Source organism: Microtus pennsylvanicus, chromosome 12 (assembly GCF_037038515.1).
Source record: "Microtus pennsylvanicus isolate mMicPen1 chromosome 12, mMicPen1.hap1, whole genome shotgun sequence".
Lineage (NCBI taxonomy): Eukaryota > Metazoa > Chordata > Mammalia > Rodentia > Cricetidae > Microtus > Microtus pennsylvanicus.
In genome coordinates this window covers 44,663,586-44,683,512 of record NC_134590.1, presented here as the reverse complement: position 1 = coordinate 44,683,512, position 19,927 = coordinate 44,663,586, and the positions used below count along the sequence as shown (strand labels likewise).

The 19,927-nt window shown below is 43.2% G+C and overlaps 1 protein-coding gene across 2 annotated transcripts in view; it reads left to right on the top strand.

Moving 5' to 3' along the window:
• The first annotated feature begins 11,361 nt into the window (after positions 1-11,361).
• Positions 11,362-19,927, top strand: part of Stim2 (stromal interaction molecule 2) — a 126,274-nt gene continuing 117,708 nt past the window's right edge. For both annotated transcript variants that reach the window (XM_075943523.1, XM_075943522.1), the window contains exon 1: positions 11,362-11,841. In XM_075943523.1, coding sequence (XP_075799638.1) covers positions 11,493-11,841 — 349 coding nt within the window. In that variant the 5' untranslated portion in view covers positions 11,362-11,492. The remainder of the gene's footprint in view (positions 11,842-19,927) is intronic.

The following is a 19,927-nucleotide window of genomic DNA, read 5'->3' as shown; positions in this document are numbered from 1 at the left end:
GAGTTGATCAAAAGATGGATGGTAGATAATCTCAAATGACAAATAATAGCTCTCTCTCTCTCTCTCTCTCTCTCTCTCTCTCTCTCTCTCTCTCTCTCTATTGGTTCTGCTTCTCTGAAGAATCCTGATGAACACAGGTGACATTTAAAGCCACAGGAATGGGTGAATTTACACACCCTGAATTCTAGGCACTCCATTACGTATTTCTGTACCTTAATACCTGGCCATACAAAAGGTAAACTAAATATGCCTTAAGTTCAGTTACCTCTTTTATTCAGTACATATACATTAAACTACCATTTTGATAGACTAAATAAATAAAAATTAAAACAGAATAAGCTGTTAAAGGGTTACTACTGCTATGATGAAGCATCATGACCAAAACCAACTTGGGAGGACAGTATTTATTTGGCTTACATTTCCACAGCACTGTTCATCAAAGAAAGAAATCAGGACAGGAACCCAAACAGGGCAAGCACCCAGAGGCAGGAACTGATGCAGAGGCTGGAAGGGTGCTGCTTACTGGTTTGTTCACCATGGCTTGCTAATTCAGCTTTCTTGCACCACCCAGGACCACCAACCCAGGGGTAGTACCACTCACAATGGGCTGAGCCCTTCCCGACCAATCACTGATCAAGGAAATGCCTATAGCAGTGGCTCTCAGCCTGTGGATAGCGACCTACAGGCCTATCCAGCCTGATCTCATGGAGGCATTTTTTAAGTGGAGGCTCCCTCTTTTCTGATGACTCTAGCTTGAGTTACAGTGACATAGAATTAGTCAGTACATACAGATTTACGCTCCTACGTGGCCGTTAGCCAGTAAACTCAGCTTTGAGCTCCCTGACAGCCCAAGAATGAACTTTCTTTCCTAGGTTCTGAGAAGCCTTGCTGCCACTGATGCTGCCTTAACTTTACAAAGATCTTGTCCTGCTCGTTTCTGCTCCTGTAAGTGTGCACTGCATGATCGAAACCGATCAACAGTATTACTTTGAAGCCTGAGGCTTCGTTCCTGCAAGGGCCCATGGTTTTGCTTATTATTAAAATGTCTTCACTTCCTCTTTGCCTAGTTAATGTTTCACTTAGCAACAGCTTCCTCAGCTGGTCTTCTAAGTCTTCCTCAGAGCCCCAGCTGGAAGGTGGTTTTGTGGCATAGTATTTCGTCACTGTTTTAGGTTACTAAAATTATGTATAAATACTTGTTAATCTGTCTCCATCATTAAATGGAAAGTTTTTTCCTTTAGACCTTAGATGTTAGCAGGCAGCAAAATGACTGTGCTTAGTAATGCTGATACACCTGTGTGTATTAATGCCTTTTGTGAAAGAAGGAGATTAGGTATCCCTCAGCTAAATTAAGGCTCTCTAACTCTCTGGTGGACCTCTAAGTTCGTTTTATGTCACTTTAAATTCTTTTTTTTTCCTTTTTTTTTTAAAAAATCTTTTTTTTGATTGAGAAAATGAGAAAAAAAACAAGTTTCCACCTCCTCCCAGCCTCCCATTTCCCTCCCCCTCCTCCCACCCTTCTCCCCCTCCTCCCACCCTTCTCCCCCTCCTCCCACCCTTCTCCCCCTCCCCCCACTCCTTTCCCCCTCCCTCTCCAGTCCAAAGAGCTGTCAGGGTTCCCTGCCCTGTGGTAAGTCCTAGGTCCTCCCCCCTCCGTCCATATCTAGGAAGGTGAGCATCCAAACTGGGTAGGCTCCCACAAAGCCAGCACATTACGTAGGATCAAAACCCCTTGCCATTGTCCTTGGCGTCTCATCAGCTCTCATTGTTCGCCATATTCAGAGAGTCCAGTTTTATCCCATGCTTTTTCAGTCACAGTCCAGCTGGCCTTGGTGAGCTCCCAATACATCAGCTCCGCTGTCTCAGTGGGTGGGTGCACCCCTCGTGGTCCTGACTTCTTTGCTCTTGTTCTCCCTCCTTCTGCTCCTCATTGGGACCTTGGGAGCTCAGTCCAGTGCTCCAGTGTGGGTCTCTGTCTCTATCTCCTAAAGTACTTTCCAGGTTAAATTTAGGGCCATCGAAAATCTGCAACCTTTGGTAGGCCTTAAGGAGAGGGACATACTCATTATTTTTATAGCTCATTAATGTCAGTGGGAGGTTTTCTTGGGACCATGTGTCGATTGCTGTCTCACCAAGCCATGCTCTTTATCAGTCTATAGTTTGACTGCCTGCTTTTTCCAGCTACTGCTAAATGCATACATGTATGCATTTCCCTCTACCACTACAGATGCTGTGATGGGTTTAATTGTGTCTCCTCCAAACCCATATGTGAAAGTCCTAACCTTGTCTCAGAATGTAACCATATTTGATGGTTGTTACTCTCCTTTCCACTTAACAACAATAAATAAATAAATAAATAAGAAAAGAAAAAAAAAGGGGACAGGAGAGATGGCTCAGCAGGTGAAGAGGTTTGCCCACCAAGATGAATGACCTGAGTTCAATCTCAGCATTCAGTGGTGGAAGGAGATGAACCTATCCTCAAAAGCTTTCCTCTAACATGTAAACATACATGTACACGTGCATGCATGTGTGTGCAAATAATAAAGTAAATAAAACACACATTTATGGCCGAATTGTTAACTAGGCTGTTAGATTGAAGTCATTAGGTGCATCTATAACTCACTATACTATGATGTCTGTACAAAAGGGGGAAATTTAGAGAGAGGTGTCTGGAGGAAAGATTCTGGGCTTGGGGAAATGGCTTAATAGGTGAAGCGTTTGCCTTGCAAGCACCAGAGCTGAGTCTGAATCCTCAGAGGCCATGGCGTAACTCTGGGCATGATGGTGTGAGTATTTGGTTGCCCACTGAGGAAGGACACCTCTGCACACATGCGCAGATATGTACTTGCATACATAAATACATCATACATAGAGAAAGAAAAGTAGGGCCTGTGATGTGAAGAGATAAAAAAAAAAGGAAGAAGTTTATCTACAATCTGAGCAGAGGTCTAGCACAGAGCTTCTCCCTCAGCCCTCAGAAGGAAGCAATGCTGCTGACTTTTTGATTTTGAACTCACCACCTCCAGATTCCGAACCTGCAGTCTCCAGTAGTATTTGATAGTGAGCTTCTGTCTTTTAAGCCACTCGGCATGTGACACTTCTATAGCAGCCTATGGAAGCTATTTCTCAGGGCCCATTTGGTTGGAATAAGAGATCCTTAGGTAGCTAGTAAAATCTGCTGAAGTTCCAGGTGTGTCTGTGTGGGTGTTTCTGCGAGTCTGGCAGCTAACCTCAGTCTGCTATGAGGGAAGAGCCACCGAATAGAGGCAGGCACAGCTGAAATGGCAGAGAGCTGATCTGCTGAATTCTTCTTGGAATCTGCAACTTCCAACATCAGAATTCTTAAACCCAACCCTGGGATTCTGGGACTGGCTTGCATAGTCCCCAGGTTCTCAGGCTTCAGGCTGAGAGATACACTATCAGTTGGTCAGATCCAGAGGCCCTCCTAGTCGAACCGAGCTACACTGTGGTAGTTTTAATGTAACTGGCCCTCCATTATCTCAAGGAGTAGCACGATTAGGAGTTGTGGCTTTGTTGGAGTGGGTGTGGCCTTGTTGGAGGAAGTGTGTCACTGTGGGGGTGGGTTTTGAGGTTTTCTATGCTCAGGATACTGCTCAGTGTCTGTTGCCTGCATGATGTAGGACTCTTGGCTACTTCTCTAGTACCACATCTGCCTGCATGCCACATTACTCCCTCCCATGATGATAATGGATTGAACCTTTGAATGGTAAGTTGCCACCTCAATTAAATGTTTCCTTTTATAAGAGTTGGCATGGTCGTGGTGTCTCTTCACAGCAACAGAAACCCTAAGACAGACACTGAAGGTTTCCCTGGGTCTCTAGTTTGCAAATGGACAGTCATAGGACCTTTTGGCCTCTATCACCGTGGAAGCGAATTGCTTTCAGTTCTGTCTGTCTGACTGTCTATGTAGTATGTATGTATGTACCTACCTACCTATCACCTATTTACTCTGTCACAGTTCTTTCTTTCCGAATAGTTCACAGTTCTAGCAGACCACTATTAGACATTTAATTTATGGCCGGTGGTGGAAAATGTACTAATTCTAAGGTTAACATATTCCAAACTTTCCTACTTATTATTAGATGTTCCCTTCAACTTCTCACACTTCGTACAAGCTACTGGATTTCCCTTAATAAACTTACTCTGGATTGTTTTAAGTTAACTAAGCCTGTCTTTCCTGTTACTTAAATATTTATCTAATGATACTTCTATGAATAGTGAAGCCTATAAATTTGTTCCTGGCTGGGCTAAGTACTGTTTGTTTCATTTGCACCTGTTTAGTGTACAGAGACCAAGACAGGAAGAGCATGTTTGTGACAAGCATGAATAATCACATGGCTTTAAACACAGTCGGTATGCTAATGGACTGCTAAGTTTAACTCTCCAGCCTGGGCTTTCCCTCTGAGTTCTAGGCCGGAGCGTCTGAGTGTCTGTGTGGTTTCTTTTGGACATCTCAAAGTGCACGCATCTCCAACCACCTGACCAGAGCTCTTCCACCACCTGCCCAGGCTTTCAACTTGCTTTTCGTACGGTCTTTCCTTCCCCAGCTGATGAAAACTATTCTTCTAGCCCCTCAAGACCACAGTTCAGATTCGCTTCTTACTTCCCCTCTGTCACACATTACACCCAGATCTGATTGACTAAACCTTCAGCCTTTACCAGCTCGTCCCCCATTTGTCCTCATTCCTCCTGCCGTGAATCTATACCGACTGCTGTCGCCCAACTGCACAGTTGGTAGCCTCATGGCCGTTCCTACTTCCTGCCCTGAGAGTTCTGACTATAGGAAAATGCCTGTCACATCACTCCGCCCAATGATTTCCAAGTTACTTCATTGGAAGAAGCAGCTGTAGTTCTTACCCCTGGAAGACTCTGAGCCTTCTGGTCTCTAGTACTTCTCCTGGAGCACCCACTCTTCCTTTCCTCAAATGCTCTTCCTCCTTGGTGTGTCGGAACATGGCCTGTGTACCTTTTCTCCTAGGACCTTTCCTTAGTTGAAATCCTCCCTTCATGATTATTTATGCAACTATCTCATTTTGCACAGCTTTTTGCTTTAAAAGTCACCAGCTTAGCTTCATTTAGCACGTATTTCCACAATAATTCATCCTATACAATCTGTCTAAATTATCTTTTTTTTTTTTAAAGACAAAATTTTACTAGATAGCTCTGCCTGGCCTGGCCTGGAAATCATAAAGCTCTGCCTGCCTCTGCCTCCTAAGTAATGTGAATAAAGGTGTGCTACAGCAATATTATAGTCAACATTATGTCCCAGCAATATTATGGCCTAAACATGAAATGTTTCCTCCAAGCCCATGTGCTGAAGTCTTGGTCCCCAACTTTTGTGAAGTCCTGGAAGCTGTAGGAGGTGAAGCTTGGCTAGGGAAAGTATGTCACTAGGGGAGAGGGTACATCCTTGGACTTGACTCCACCACATTCTTTGGCTAGGATACCCTGCCTCACCACGAGCCAGAAAACATGGAGACAGCTCACCTTGGACAGTAACCTCTGGAATCATGGCCCAAATAGCTCCTCCTATAAGTTGCACTTTTAAGTTCATGCTTATTCTATTATCAGTATGTTGAATTAAGTTTCGGTGCCTCTCTTGATTTGCTGGGTCATAGTTTTCTATTTGATAACACTATTAACACTTGGGAATGCTAGGTCAGAACACAGACATCAATGCTTACGTTGTGTTTGGAGCAGGGCTTGTTGAACTCTCGGGCCTCCTTGGTGACTGTGGCCAGAACGTTGTGATATTCCACATGTTCCAGGTTCACCATATTTCTTTGGGACATGTCCTAATGATACCTTTCTTCATGTTTTAGATCGCTAGTCATTTTCCCCTGAGAGATATTTTTTGTTGCAAAAGTGTTTGGCTCTACTGGCAAGCTGCAGGCTGCAGGTGGACAGCTGGGGAGGAGTTGGCTTTCATTCACTGGCTGGCTCAGCTCATGCATAGCTAATGTTGCTGCCTCTGCTGCGCTGGGCTGGGATCTGCTTTCCCTGATGCCAGGAGAGAAAGGTGGCAGGAATCAGAAAGTGTGGGGGAGTTCATGTCTCCTTTAGGAGCCTTTAGATGATGGGCGCTGGGAACTGCATTTTTCTTCCATTCTCTTGTGTTGTTCCAAAAACACAGTAGACTCCAAAATACTCTCTTGGGACACCGGAGAGACCCAGCAGCCAACAGTCTTTGGTACAAAGTTGTGGCTAGCTCTGTGGCCTGTCTCCTCGGTTTTCCATCTCTTTTCAGTCTTATGTTTCCTTTATTTTCATTTTGAGTCTTTTAGCCATTACATTTTTATTTATTATTTGATATGTATGTGCGTATACTTGTATGAATTCCTGTATGCCACCTATGTACAGGAAGGAGCCTGCAGAGGACAGAGAGAACAATCAGATCCCCCAGAACTGGAGTTAAATATGGTTATAAGCTGCCATGTGGGTGCTGGGAACCAGATCCTGCAAGAGTATGTTAACCACTAAGCCACCTCTTCAGCCTGCCTTTATCCACTTGGAGGTGAATTTTATTATAATGTAAGATAAGGGTCTACTTTCATTCTTCTGCATGTGGCTATCCAGATTTTTCAACATCATTGATTAAATAGATCATTTCCTCCTATTTGTGTGTTCCTGATACTTGTTGAAGATTCACTGACAATAAAGACTTGGATTTATTTTTAGCTTTCTGTCTGTTTCACTGGTCAATGTGTCTCTTTTTGATGGCAGCACCATGTATTTTGATTATAGTACTTTTCAAACAAATATTGAAATCAGGTAATGCTATGCCTTTAGCTTTGTTCTTTTTGTACAAGATTGCTTTAGCCATTTGACATCTTCCTTGGTTCAACACAAATTTTAGAATTGTTTTTCTGTTTCTGAGAAAAAAAAATATTGGAACGTTGGTTAGAATTCTCCTAAATCTGTAGCTCTCTTTGGGGAGAAGCAGTATTTTAACTCTCGCATCGCACAGGCTGTATTTCCACTTAACAGTGTCCTCACTCGTTTTCTGTAGGAAGCGTTATCCACTTTTTTCATCGTAGAGGTCTTTCACAGCCTTTTTACTCTTAAGTATCCTTTTTAATTTTTAGTGCCATCAAAATGGGGATGTTTCCCTAACTTATTATGCCAATAGCTTGTTGTTGCTTTAATTTTGGTTTCTCTTTCTGATTATTTTCTTTCTTTCTTTCTTTTTTACAATTTTTGGTGGGTTATGAACTCTCTCTCGTTGTGTGTGTGTGTGTCTGTGTGTGTGTGTGTGTGTGTGTGTGTGTGTATGTTATGGGGATCGAACCCGGAACCTGTGCATGAGAAGCACACACTCTACCACTGAGTTACTCTACAGCCTTCGCTCTAGAACAGGGCTGGTACCTAGACCCTCCACTGGCTTTGACTTCCTCAATCTCCGGCTCCTCCCACTCAGATGCTGGGTGCCTGGTGTGCACTCAGAAGCACACTTTCTTGCATTTTGCTAAAATATTTTTCCGTCTCATGAGTTACCGTTCCAGTTTCAAGTGCTATCACATACACACATGCCAGTGTATGCCATGTAGTATCTTTTGTGTAAGTGCCCCCGCCTGCCTTCTGAAGGGCTGGTATTCTAGCCCGCACCACCATTCGAATCTCCAGTCATTTTCAGCTGTGATAGTTTTCCTTTTCTCTTCATCGAGTTCCACTCCTACAGGAAACGTCAATACTGCTCCTCCCACAGGGCACCAGCACTTATCAGAGAAATCATGAATTGAACAACTCTCACCTAACACTTCGAATTAAACAGTAACAAAGCAAACTTATTTTGATTAGCAACAAATTATGCCACCAAACCACCTATCCACTTGCCTTTGGTGGGTAAATTTGACTTTCTTTTGTTTTCTGGAGTGGCTTTTTAAAAGCTTTCTTCCTCCACTACCCGAGAAAGATGTACAGATTTTCCACCTTCACTAAACTGGGGCTTGCTAGCGAACAGTTTTTACTACTTCCCCACCCCCCTTTTAGTGTCTTAATGTACTTGCTTCAAATTTGAAACCGTATTAGCTATTATCATTTTGACGATTTCCAAGTTCTCAGGACCTTAATATCCAAGGAAGCTAGAAAAGTGGCCCAGTTCACAGGTTTCTACAAAGAGGATGGTTTTTCTTGCGTTTCCCAAGGAGCTATCTAAGAAGGGCTAGCAAAGAGGACTTGCCCATGGTGATCCACTACTCTGAAGTCGCAGGAACCCCCACTCCTTGGGGTCACAGTCAGGCCGGGGAAGCTGTGGGCAGGCCCGACCTCAGCCGGAATTCCCCTGGGTGATACTTCCATCCCGCCCCACGCCCACAGCGTTCTCTCCTAGAGCCGCCTCGCCCGCCCACGCGGTGACGTCACCACCCGGGTGTCGGGCGTGCGCGGATGGCCCGCCCACGGAACCCTGGCGCGCTCTGTGCTGGAGCCGCGCACGCGAGGCGCCCAGCTAAGCTGCCAGCCTAGATCCGGTTCTCCAAGTTGGAGCCCGGCTCAGGCTGTGTAGTCTGTAGGGGGAGTAGGGGTTGTGGATGGGGAGGAGCCGTGCACTACTTCTGCATTGGGCGTGCAGGGAGAGTTGTACTCATCTGCAGGAAGATGAAATCGAGCAGCCTAGGCAAAGAGCGATACGTTTAAATCTAACAGGACACGTTTAGAGTACACGCCTAGAGCCTAAGGCCAGAGTCACCAAGTACAAAGTACCTGGGTGCCAGGCACCCAGGGAAGGCTTTCTTTGTTACTATTTTTTCCACACCACTGTAACCACCAATAACTGTGGTGCAGGTATAATTGAGTTCCTAATTAACTTGCCTTCTTGTCACACGGAAAAGATGGAGTGGAGGTTTCTACGAGGTTGGTCTGATAAGAAAGTTCAAATCAGATGCCTGAAGTCATGACTGTGAAAAGACAATGAACACGTTCTGGAAATACATGGTACAGTTGTGAGGTCTGGACTTTAAAAGGATGAGGCTGGGATGAAGGAGGAGGGAAGTCATCAAGACAAAGGGGTTTCAGGTAGTTTTTGAATGGGATTTGGCAAAGGAAAGGGCGGGCAGGACGCTCTAGATTACTTGGGAAAGGCAAGGGAACCATGGAAGACAATCTGATTGTCACCCCTCACACCCTGTGATGTGTGGCTTGCAATTGAAAGCATGAGTAATTACTTCTACAGATGGGGTTGTCTTGTAAAGGAATGGGCTTGCTCTTGCCTGTTACTCAGGCCTATGCTATATATAGGGAGAGTGGACCCCTCTGAGCGACAACTTGCAACAAGACTGCTCACTTTAACAGTCAGAAACGCTGGTGCCCACGAACAAGATGAGGTAGAGGATTTATTTTAACCCATGCCCATCTGAGAGAGACCACCATAGTGAAGGCTGGTTCCTTACCTGTGGCCCACTTGAGAGACATAAATATTTATGACCCTGTATCTTTCCAGTGCAGGCACCCTGTCTTTGAAAGAAATAATCCGTCCTCTTTGTTTAAAGAAGCTTGGGCCCAGTGATTTGTTATTTTTTCCTGGTTTTATACTGTTATTTCTATAACACCGTTCACACTACCCACTTTAGTAACTGACTCCTACCCTGTCATAACCTATAATTTCTTAATAGACATACATTTTATTTTATGTGCAAGGTGGTAAAGTCTCCCAGGAAAGGACTGCTAACAATCTCATAGCTTCAAGTGCTGTCTTATTTGACTTTTGCAAGTGTTTCTTAGTCTGTTGAATCTCCACCATATAATACTTTGCTTGGCGTATATATTATGTGTTCAGTAAATATGGATGAATTCGATGATGCCTCCCGGAGAGTAGGAAACCAACTTGTTTACTTCCTGGTTTCTTGGTGCCCCAGCAGCACTGTCTACTCAGCAAACACATGACTTCACTGCTGTTCCTTTCAACAAACAAAATAGATCCTTACTGTTGCCCTGAAAGGAATTGCCCACTCCCCCACCAACACAATGCCCCCAACAAGTATTTCAAGAAATAGCCGTGCGGCGCATTTCTGCCTCTTCCACAATGAGGGATATCTGAGGCTATTTTGGTCAAGCTACCTAAGAAATTAGTCTGGAAGCTATTTTGACGTCTGAAATAAAATAATCTAGTCCAAGCCAGGAGCAAAAACCAACAGTTGACAGACCTATGTTCCTAACAATCCTAGCTACAAGATCTGAAATAATTGTGTGTGTACACCTCCTTTTACAATTCAAAGGGTCCCTGAATAAATGCCTTGGTATGGGTATCTGCCTTATGTAGCTCGCGGTTGAATGCCATTCACAGGGGTCACATCCCGAGCACTCCCACCCACAATTAAAACAAAATAAAACAAACGAAAAACGGCATCGTTCCAACCCAGTGATGGCAATTACTTCCATGAAACAGATTCTAGTTATTTCCACCTTTAAGACAATTAAATATGTCCCGGGCAGAATTTATAATAAAATGAACATCGTGAAAGTACAAAACTTTGCCTTCTTGCAGAGAAGCAAAATGGGTAAGCCTATACTGTAGTTGTGGCAACCTGTTCAGCTGGCAGAGTCTATAGGAGGGGGTGGGACAGGAACCGTGTGGCCAGGTCTACAGGTAATGTCAGCACGGAGAACAGTAAAAAGCTAGAGCAAATTACTTGAACATTTTCATCCAGTCGTTGCTAAATCTGGCCGTGTTCATTTATTAGCTGTGGGACGGTGGGTTAAGTTATTTTAACATTTCAGGGCTCTGATTTCGTCGCTTGTAAAATGGCGATGAGAAGGATGCGTTACACTATGCCGCTGTAAATTGCTTAGAGAAATTCCTAGCACGTTGGCACAGAGCAAGCGCTCTGCCAAATGTTTGTTAAGTAAATACAACATTAGGCTGGGTTACCCTCCACCTCTACACAGCTGGTAACCGGTAAGCCCCACCTACATCCAAGTTAGGGGGAGGACGCTGTATCCTACTGCAAGATTTTTCTGATCCACGCGGTAGAGCACTTGGTGGATCTGCGACGTCACACGCTTTCTCCAAGTCCCCAGGCTGCCCATCACCCGATCTCCGCGTGGGTGACACGCACGCCTCCCTCCCGCTCAGGTTCCTTGGCTTCACCCCACACCGTCGGGCCGGCTGCTCCGGACCCCGCCCACCAGCCTGGGAACGCCCCCGGGGCGGGGCCGGGGCGCCGCGCACGCGCACTATCCCCGCGCCGCGCCTGCGCCGTGGCCGGGCTGAGGGAGGCGGGGGCTTGGTATGCGAGCGAGTGTGTGAGGGGAGGGAGGTGTCCCGGCCGAGCGTGGTACTACGGCGGGCGCGGGCCGGAGGGGGCGGGGGGATGCGCCGCGGTGGCGGCGCGGGCGCGGGCGCTGGGCTGGGGCTTGGCCGCGCCAGAGCAGCGGATCCCGGTGTCGTCGCGGCAGCTGCGCGGGTGTCGCGCCGGGTCGGAAGACGCCGTGCCACAGCGCTCCCCCACTTTTTTTTTTTTGAATAACCGGAACCAATGAACGCGGCGGGGAGCCGAGCTCCGCGGGCTGCCGGTGAAGGGAGCAGGCTAGCGCCCGGCGGGAGTCCGTTTCCGAGGCGGCGGGGCCCGGGGCAGCTGGCGGCGAGCGAGTGGCCGGCGGCTCGTCGGAGCGCTCCTCCCGCCGCGGCACCGGGTCGGGCCTCGGGCTGCCCTCTCCGGCGGCGCTGGGCTTCCCTGCTGCTCTTCGGGCTGTTGGTGGCCGGCGCGGCGGACGGATGCGACCTGGTGCCCCGGCACCTCCGCGGGCGGCGCTCGTCGGGGTCGGCCGGAGCGGCTGCGTCTCCTTCGGCTGCGGCTGCGGGCGAGCGCCAGGCGCTGCTGACAGGTGAGGCCCGCGCCGCGGCGGGCAGGGTTGGCGGGACCCCCGGGCCGGACCCCCATCCCCGAGGGGGGGCACCCCACGGTTGCCTCGGCGCCGACCGTCGCACTTCGGACGCCTTCCTAGTCCACCCGACTGGCGCTTGATTGCGGCTTCTCCGCCCTTTAGTGGGTTTCTGCGAGCTTCCCAGCAGAGCAATGCAGTGGTTTCTCTTTCGTGCGGCCGAAGGGGCCACTGGGGTCTGCAGGAGAATGGGCTCATTTCCCCTCTTCCTAAAACTGCGGGAGAAAGTAGGCGGTAGCAGCAACAGCAGCAGCAGCAGCAATGCGGTATGGAGTCTGCCTCTGCTGCCTTTGCAAAGGCAGCTGGCAGCGTCTTAGCGATTGTGAGCCCGGCTGAGCGCCCTGTCCCAGGGGAAGCTGCTGAGGAGATTCTTTAAGAGCCACAGCACCTAGTGGCATTAGTGGTTATGAAGAAACGTCAAAGTCTGGTGTGTTTCTGTGGGGTACGAGACCGTTGTCAGGGATGGGAAGTATATGCTGTTTGAGAGCATCACTGAGTGACAAAGGGTGCAGAAGGCGCAGCAGGTAACCAGAAACACTCCTAAAATTCACCAAGTGCAGGGTATTTGTGACGTGGATTTGGGCAGCATAGTTGTGATGGAGTGCACCAGCATCTTTTAAATACAGAACGTTCTGGCACTTACTGAAAACTCGCCAATGTGTTTGGTAAGGTTAAGTAGAAAATTGTATGCTTCTAAAGCCTTCGTTGTCTTATATAACTGATCTGGTGTGGTTTAAGCAATGATGTAAAGGTCCTGAAATGATTTCCTGGGGCAAAGTGGTGGGGTTAGAGTAACTTATTTTCCTTCCTGCTGTCTTTATTTTTAAGGTAAAATTTCTAGTTTTTCTGGAGGAATACCAAGGTTTAAGAGGAAGAAGATGACCCACTATTAATTTAACTACAGCGATAGCCCTAGAGGCGCCTGGGAGTCACTAACAGCTGCTCTGGGAAGTGTTCAGGAGTCTTTAGATGGAAGCAGCTTTCCTCTGAGTTCTGTGACAGGCTATTTCCTGTTGTAGAGAGAAGGATGTTGTTGGTAAACGTTGTCAGGCAGTGTGGGAGTTGTAGGGTGTAGAACATACTGATCAGCTTATTTAAGGTACTCAAAAACTTAGCAGATCCTGTTCAGCTGACACAGGGAACCCATCACTGCTTGCCTTGTATAAACGATTATAGAATAATCATCTCTAGGTACATAATACCGTGGGGGAGGGACAGATTGGATGGTTTCCTGCTCAAATCGTTATTTTCTAATAGAAATGTGGCAAGTGTAGAAGGGAACAGGGATAAGCTAGTTAAGTAGGACTGTAGGCTGAGAGCTTATTGCCTCCCGTGGGAACGGAACAGAATCACTTTGACTTCTAAACTATAGGAGTGTAGTTTTTTTTTTTTTACGAAATGTTTGATTAGTAGATGATTGCATAATGCCTTATTGAATGTAGTTGGCAGAAAGGCAGTGAACTAGAATTTAGATGTTTATTGACTATTTTAGCAAGTATGTTATATCGAGACCACCATATCAAGAAAATAAGTGCAGATGGAATTTTAATAAGGTGAAACCTTTTTAATTTTTCTGTATTTCTTTATGGCCTAGCGGAAAAGACAAGGTGATTCTTAGTGAGAAAAATTAGACATATCACACAAAATGAATTTGTATTGTAGTGCTTTTAACTAAGTTTACTGAAATAATGTTAACTTTGGAATTACTTCTGTTGATCTCAAGTTTTTTTTCTTTTGTTCGAGTATTAATTTTAAAAAGTTAAACATTTCCATTTAAAGTTTCAGCTTCTAAGACTGTGCAGTATCCAAGTTGAATCGTAGTAATTTTAATAAGTTTCTGTTAATATAGTCAGTAAAGCTGGCATTTGGGGAAATGCATATTGAAAGTCACTTGTAAAATTAGAATATATTGAAAATTGCTTTGACTTCTATGGACTCTGTAGGGCCCTTTCTCATTTTATCGTCGTTTTGAGTGTAGTTCTCTTTTATGGCTCCTCTTGTAATATTAAGCCTGGAACATAAATTGATGGTGATATTTTATGCTTTGGGAGGTGGAGCCACAGACAGACCCAAGGTTTACGTTCTAGACTGTGTTAATGGGTGGATAAAGACATGAGCATCAGTTGTAAGATAAATACATTTTGTTTTAATTTTGAAATTTTAAAAGTTTTGAAAGAATTGTGAGAGAACTCTTCTCAATGGTGCCCCGTTAAATCTGTCATTTCACTCTTGGTACTTTTAATAGCTTTGTAAATTGACAGCCACACCACTTTCTGTTTTCTCCAGATTAGTATGTTTACTACTTAACCGTTAGGAACTTCTTAGGAATTTGCCTCATTAATACAATCTAAAAGATACCTTTTCATTGAAGCTTACCTCCCAAGGATTTATGTTAGTGTATACTAAGATTAAATTGTTTTTTAAATCTGACTTGATCTTAGTTTGGAGCAAGAAAAGTGTTCTTGCGGAGATAAGCAGTGATACCATCAAAATAAACAGAGCCATTGTCTGAAATGTTTAATAATGTAGAACCAGTATTTATAATATCACATAAAATTTTAAATTGTATGTTTACATACATACCACACACACACACACACACATATTTAGTTTAAAAAGTAATTTAAGTGATTGAAATCTAACTGAGATTAAAGATTGATGACTGGAAGCTGAAAAATTATATTATAAATCAGTACTTTTGAAAATCTTTTTTTGTTTAACACATACAGCATCAACAGTGGGGAGTGGTTGAACTTATCAAAATTGAAATAATGGTTTCTGAGAACTCTTGGAAGGGCAAAAGTAAGCTCTGTCTCTCTGCATATATATGTATGTATATGTACACAAAACACAATTTGGGAGAATATGTAGAATAATTTAACACTGTTTTTCACACACACACACACACACACACAGCTAATTGTTTCAGAATTTTAAAGCAACCAACATTAACTTTAAAGTGCTCTATAATTTTTTAATGAATGAAAGTAACATTCTTTAGGGCCTATAAAGATTTTTATCATTTCATTGATTTGGCATATTTTTTGTAGTATAAAATAAAAACTTTAAGGTATGTCTTTTAGATGTATTAAAATCTCAACAAAATCTTAAAATGTTCTTAGTTCAAAGTATTAAACCATTTCAAAGGGCCACTTTATCCAGAAGTGTTAAAAACACCTATGCTGCGGGACTTTCACTAATATACTGGGAATTTTTCAGGTTATGACTGGAAAAATATTAATCCAAGTTTTTAATTGTCACCTTGCATTCCTAAGAAGACTTATCCAGTAGCCACTACCTTATTAATGCCATATTTGAGTGACTGGTTGACTGGGGCGTGCTGTATGTATGCCACGTTGAGTCATGCTCTTCACTAGGTTGGCCTGTGCTTGTGTTTACATTGTGACACAGAGTGTGTTTGTGTAAGCTTTCTTTTGGTGCCCTCCTGCTGTTTCTTTTTTCCAATCTTTAGCCATTGCTGTGCTTACATTGTAACCACAAGACCTGCTTCTATCTGAGTGCCATCTATTCTTCATGCTTAAAATTCGTTATAAATTTGTTTAGAAACATCCCATTCCTTGTTTAAGACTCAGGAATCCTGTTGGTCACTGTTGAAGATCTCATAAGTACCAATTGGAAATAAGGGTTTAAGATTTAGCTTATACTTGGCCTAAATGGTGGTGGCACAAGCTTTTAATCCTAGCACTTGGGAGGCAGAGGCAAGTGAATCTTTGAGTTGAGTCCAGCCTGGTCTACAGAGCAAGTTCCAGGAAGGCCAGGGCTATATGGAGAAACCCTGTCTTGAAAAACCAAAACCACAAAAACAAAAAACTCCCCCCCCCCCCAAAGCTTACTTTCTTTTATACAAAAAGAAGGATAAACAGAGATAATTTGCTGGTGACTTAATTTGTGGATGGGGTTAATGCTAATGTTTTTAGGTTAATTTAGAATCATGAGTAACTGTATCAACCATTTTGGATTTTGAGGTACTGATTGTTACTATGTGAATACTTTCGGAGTTATACTTGGAGATACATATTTATACATAAAGTATAGACTGATTAATTAAAATTACCAACTAAAAATCATCAACATGCTACTTTTGATATTCATTAGAGTTTGGACCAAGTTAGGAACTTACTAGGAGATTATTTTTAATTAAATAAGTTTTAACAACCAAACAATTATTGAATACATGCAAAAGGCAGCAAACTAGGAATATGAAGGAATATGCACAAGATCAGGCTCTAAGTTTGCTCATTGGTCACTCAGGCTAGCCCAGGCTGGGGAGTAACAGGTGCATTAACTAGACTCTTACTAGGTGTCCTTAGTGTGCTGGCTGCTTCCTATGCATCAGTATATTTAGATCTGAGAAACCTGTCAGAGTATTACTTTCATAGAAAACACAAGAAAATGGATGCTTTATGCCAATATGTAGTATACACTTACAGACCTGAACAACGTTGAGACCAGCTTTGATTAGCATAATAGTGGAGTGCAAGCTGTTGGGGAAGGGAGAGGCTTCTGTAGAACTTGAGGTAGCCCCAGGTATGTATACCTCATGTAGACGAAGAGGAGGCAAATGGAAGAATAAGGAGGATTAACTGCTCAGAGATATGCCTAGAATGTTTGTGGAGGAAAGGAGAAGAGGCTGGGCCCAGATCATCATGTGCTCCACAGTGTGTTTAGTGTGTAGGGAGATGTCAGCATATCTAAATTTCTCAGCCTTGTACTAGGGAATATGGGGAGCAATCAGAAAAATGTGTTGGCACATTAATTTTGCTAGTTAACTTGGAATACTGACATGAAAATTTGCAATTAAAAACATTTAAAAATACTAAATGTGTACATCCTCTGGAGAATGTAAAGTTACTTTAATGTTTTAGGACAAATCAGAAGACATTTTGAATAGTCCAGGAGTTTAGTTCATAAACTCTTTAGACTTCCAAGTCTTTTAGCCTGTCATCAAGAGGGAGAGGAGCTGTGGTATTTGAGCATGAGAATGGCTTGTGTTTGAGAAAGTGAGTTCTGGTGGGTGGAAGTGGGCAGACGAAGGTAAGGTAGTCAGGAGGCAGTGCAGGGGTAGAGGACTTGAGGGCTTCAGTTACATAGTAGCTCTGACAACACTTGCAAGGAGCTTTCGAAAGTTTTAATTCTTGTGTTAGACAGGAGCCTGGCTGTTTCTTACCTTTTAATCTCAGAGTTTCTAGAATGACTTAAATTAGTACTAACCTTTGAAAAGTCCCAGAAGAAACGTGGTGTCTTTTTCACTTCAAGTATGCCTATTTATTTCAAAATTAGGTGTTTGTGTGCATGATTTGGCTTCTGTGATGATTCGCAAAGTTGTTAACAAAACAGTCACAAGTATACTTGCTGATTACTCTGACAAACAAGAACACTGATAGCTAAAGATAATATATTTGTATGTTTGCATAAAGCCTTTTGTTCTATATTTCAGTATACTTTTTATTCTTTTTTAAAGAATGCCTATGTCCAGGTGGAGCTTGTACCATATAGTAGCATGTGCTCTCCCATCTAGATTCTCCAGTCTCTGAGCAACAGTCTTCTGAGTACTGGCTAATTATTCGTTTCAAAATTAACTGTTGAATTTCCTGTGTGAGGTTCAAGCCTGCTTTGTAGGTGGTGATCTGTAACACCAAACCTAAGTGGGTTGTTTTTGCCTTCTCCATTTTGATCTTAGTGTCTGAAGCTTTTTAATTCTCAGTCTTTCCTGACACTTTCTAGTCTGACTTTCAGTAACCACTTTCCTTGACTGGAGTCTTTGTTGCTGATTTTAAGGATGATTCTCTCCTAAATCACAGTTCTCAATCTTGTGTTCTTCCAGCTGAACATTCATTTCCTCCTCAGAGAACTTCATTACTAGGAAAGTTCTACTAGGGTAGGGAACCCCAGGCCAATGGTTGCTTGGACTTTTGGCCTTTTTTCATGCGGTGCTACTGCACAGCCATCATGGCTACCATCCCCAGAATGATTTGCTTTCAGCTAGGCTTTGTCAATCTTGTAATTTTCAGGGAACTAACTTTGGATAAAGGATAAAGGGAGTTGCAAGATGTCAATAGTGAGGATTGAGTGTTCTTTAAGATAGGGGTAACCAGTTCTCCCCGTTCTAGCTTTCCCCACAGGTCCAGGAGTCGCCCAAGCCCAACAAGAAGTTTACTGGGATGGGCCTGCTCTGAGTGCTTGCTCTGAGTTGATGTTTATGTGTGCTGCAGATCTTGGCCTCTGCAACTTTGTGCCTCCAGTTATTTTCACTTTCTCTGTCTCTCTCTGATCTTCTTGAACTTGCCATTATGTAAATGAAACACTTCAAAAACTCTTACTGAATTAAGTGCTGGGTTTTTAAATTTTAAAAATACTGGCAGTGAATCTTATTTACATGATTTCTGAGTATTAAACAATCTTGTTAAAAAAAATCCTTGGAGTAATGACAGTGATTTGTATTTGTCAAGTGTTTCTCAAGAAGTGAAAACAGATTTTCAATGCTCTGAATTTCTGTCCTTTCTTATTGGACAGAGCCTTTTTATGTAGCTTAATCTAGTTTCTCTTCATTTCCTTTGGGCTAGTCTTGAACTCCAGATGCTTCCACCTTCCCAGTGCTGGTTTTACAGTGTGATCATGTCCACCCCTCCTTTGAAGTTATCTACTGTTCAACACTGCACATTTTACAGATCTGTGTTTTCTTCCCCCTCCTGTTTCTCTTTCCTTTTAAAAACATCTGCTGAGTCCTAGGTGATCTTGATCTGCCTTCTTTGTTCTTGTTTTCCACCAATGCCTGACTTCTCCATTAAAGATGAGTGTAAGTTTCTCTGTCTCCTCATTCTGGTCAACTGTGAACTCTTCTGCTTTATCACATGTATTCATCGTGCTAATCTTTGTTACTTTCTTCTTGTTACTAATTAAAATATTTTTGTGTTTCAAAAATTTCAGTGATAGGTGCCTCATAGTTTTGGAATTTGCATTTGTGAGTTTGCTGTTTGATGTGCAGTCAGGCCTTATGGTTGTGAGAATGGGTCTGAGGAAGTACTGAGGGAGATTAAAGGAAAAAGCCAGTTTTTAGTGGGTATGTGTATTTGCATATAATTTTACACATTAGTTAACTACTGTTGTGTGGTAGCCGTGATTTGAGGAACTTGGGTTATAAAGATGCTGCAGTTTGCCTTTAAAAATTATTGCAAGAACAGTAAACTTGAAACTTGCCTGGGAATGCATTTGCACAGTGTAAGAAAGCGTTAAGTTTTGTAGCTTATCTATTTGCATTGCTGTGTTTACTAGAAATACACTAGAGTTATCTGTACTTTCATGTTCTTTTTCAGAATAGCCAAGATGTGGAAACAACTTAAATGTCTGTTGACGAAGAATAGATAAGAAAATATTATGACATACATGTACACACAGATAGTGGGATATTAATGTTTATTGATGGAACTCTGGATAAAGAAAGTGTGATACACACACACAGTGAGATTTTATCCAGCCGTTAAAAGAGGGAAATCTTGCTATTTGTGGTAGTATAGATGAATCTGGAAAGCATTCTGCTAAATAAAACAAATACAGAAGTAAATAAAACACACAGAACAATATATACCTCATGGTCTCTCTTGTGTGTAATCTAAAAATGTCAAATGTAGTAGAATAGAGGTTTCCAGGTTTCCTTAGATTTCGTAAGAGAGCACATTATAAATAGTCTTATACCAAAAGTAAAGGTAAAGATATGAATTGATAATGATGACTGTTTCACAGTTATACCCTTAGCAAATCAAATAGTACACCTGATATAGCTATATACACTTCAGTTGTCAAGTGTGCCTCATTAAAATAAAAATGTGTTTAGTACAAGGTTTTTTGTTTTTGTTGTGCATTTCCAGTACTAAAGACAAATTGTGTGTGGTCTCCACCCCAATTTTGGAAGCTGGGATCTAGCCAGGACCTTGCCGATGCTAAGTAAGCTTTTTACCAAGGAGCTACACTTCAGCTCCCTTCCCCTTTGGAATAAGATGTGATGTAAGTA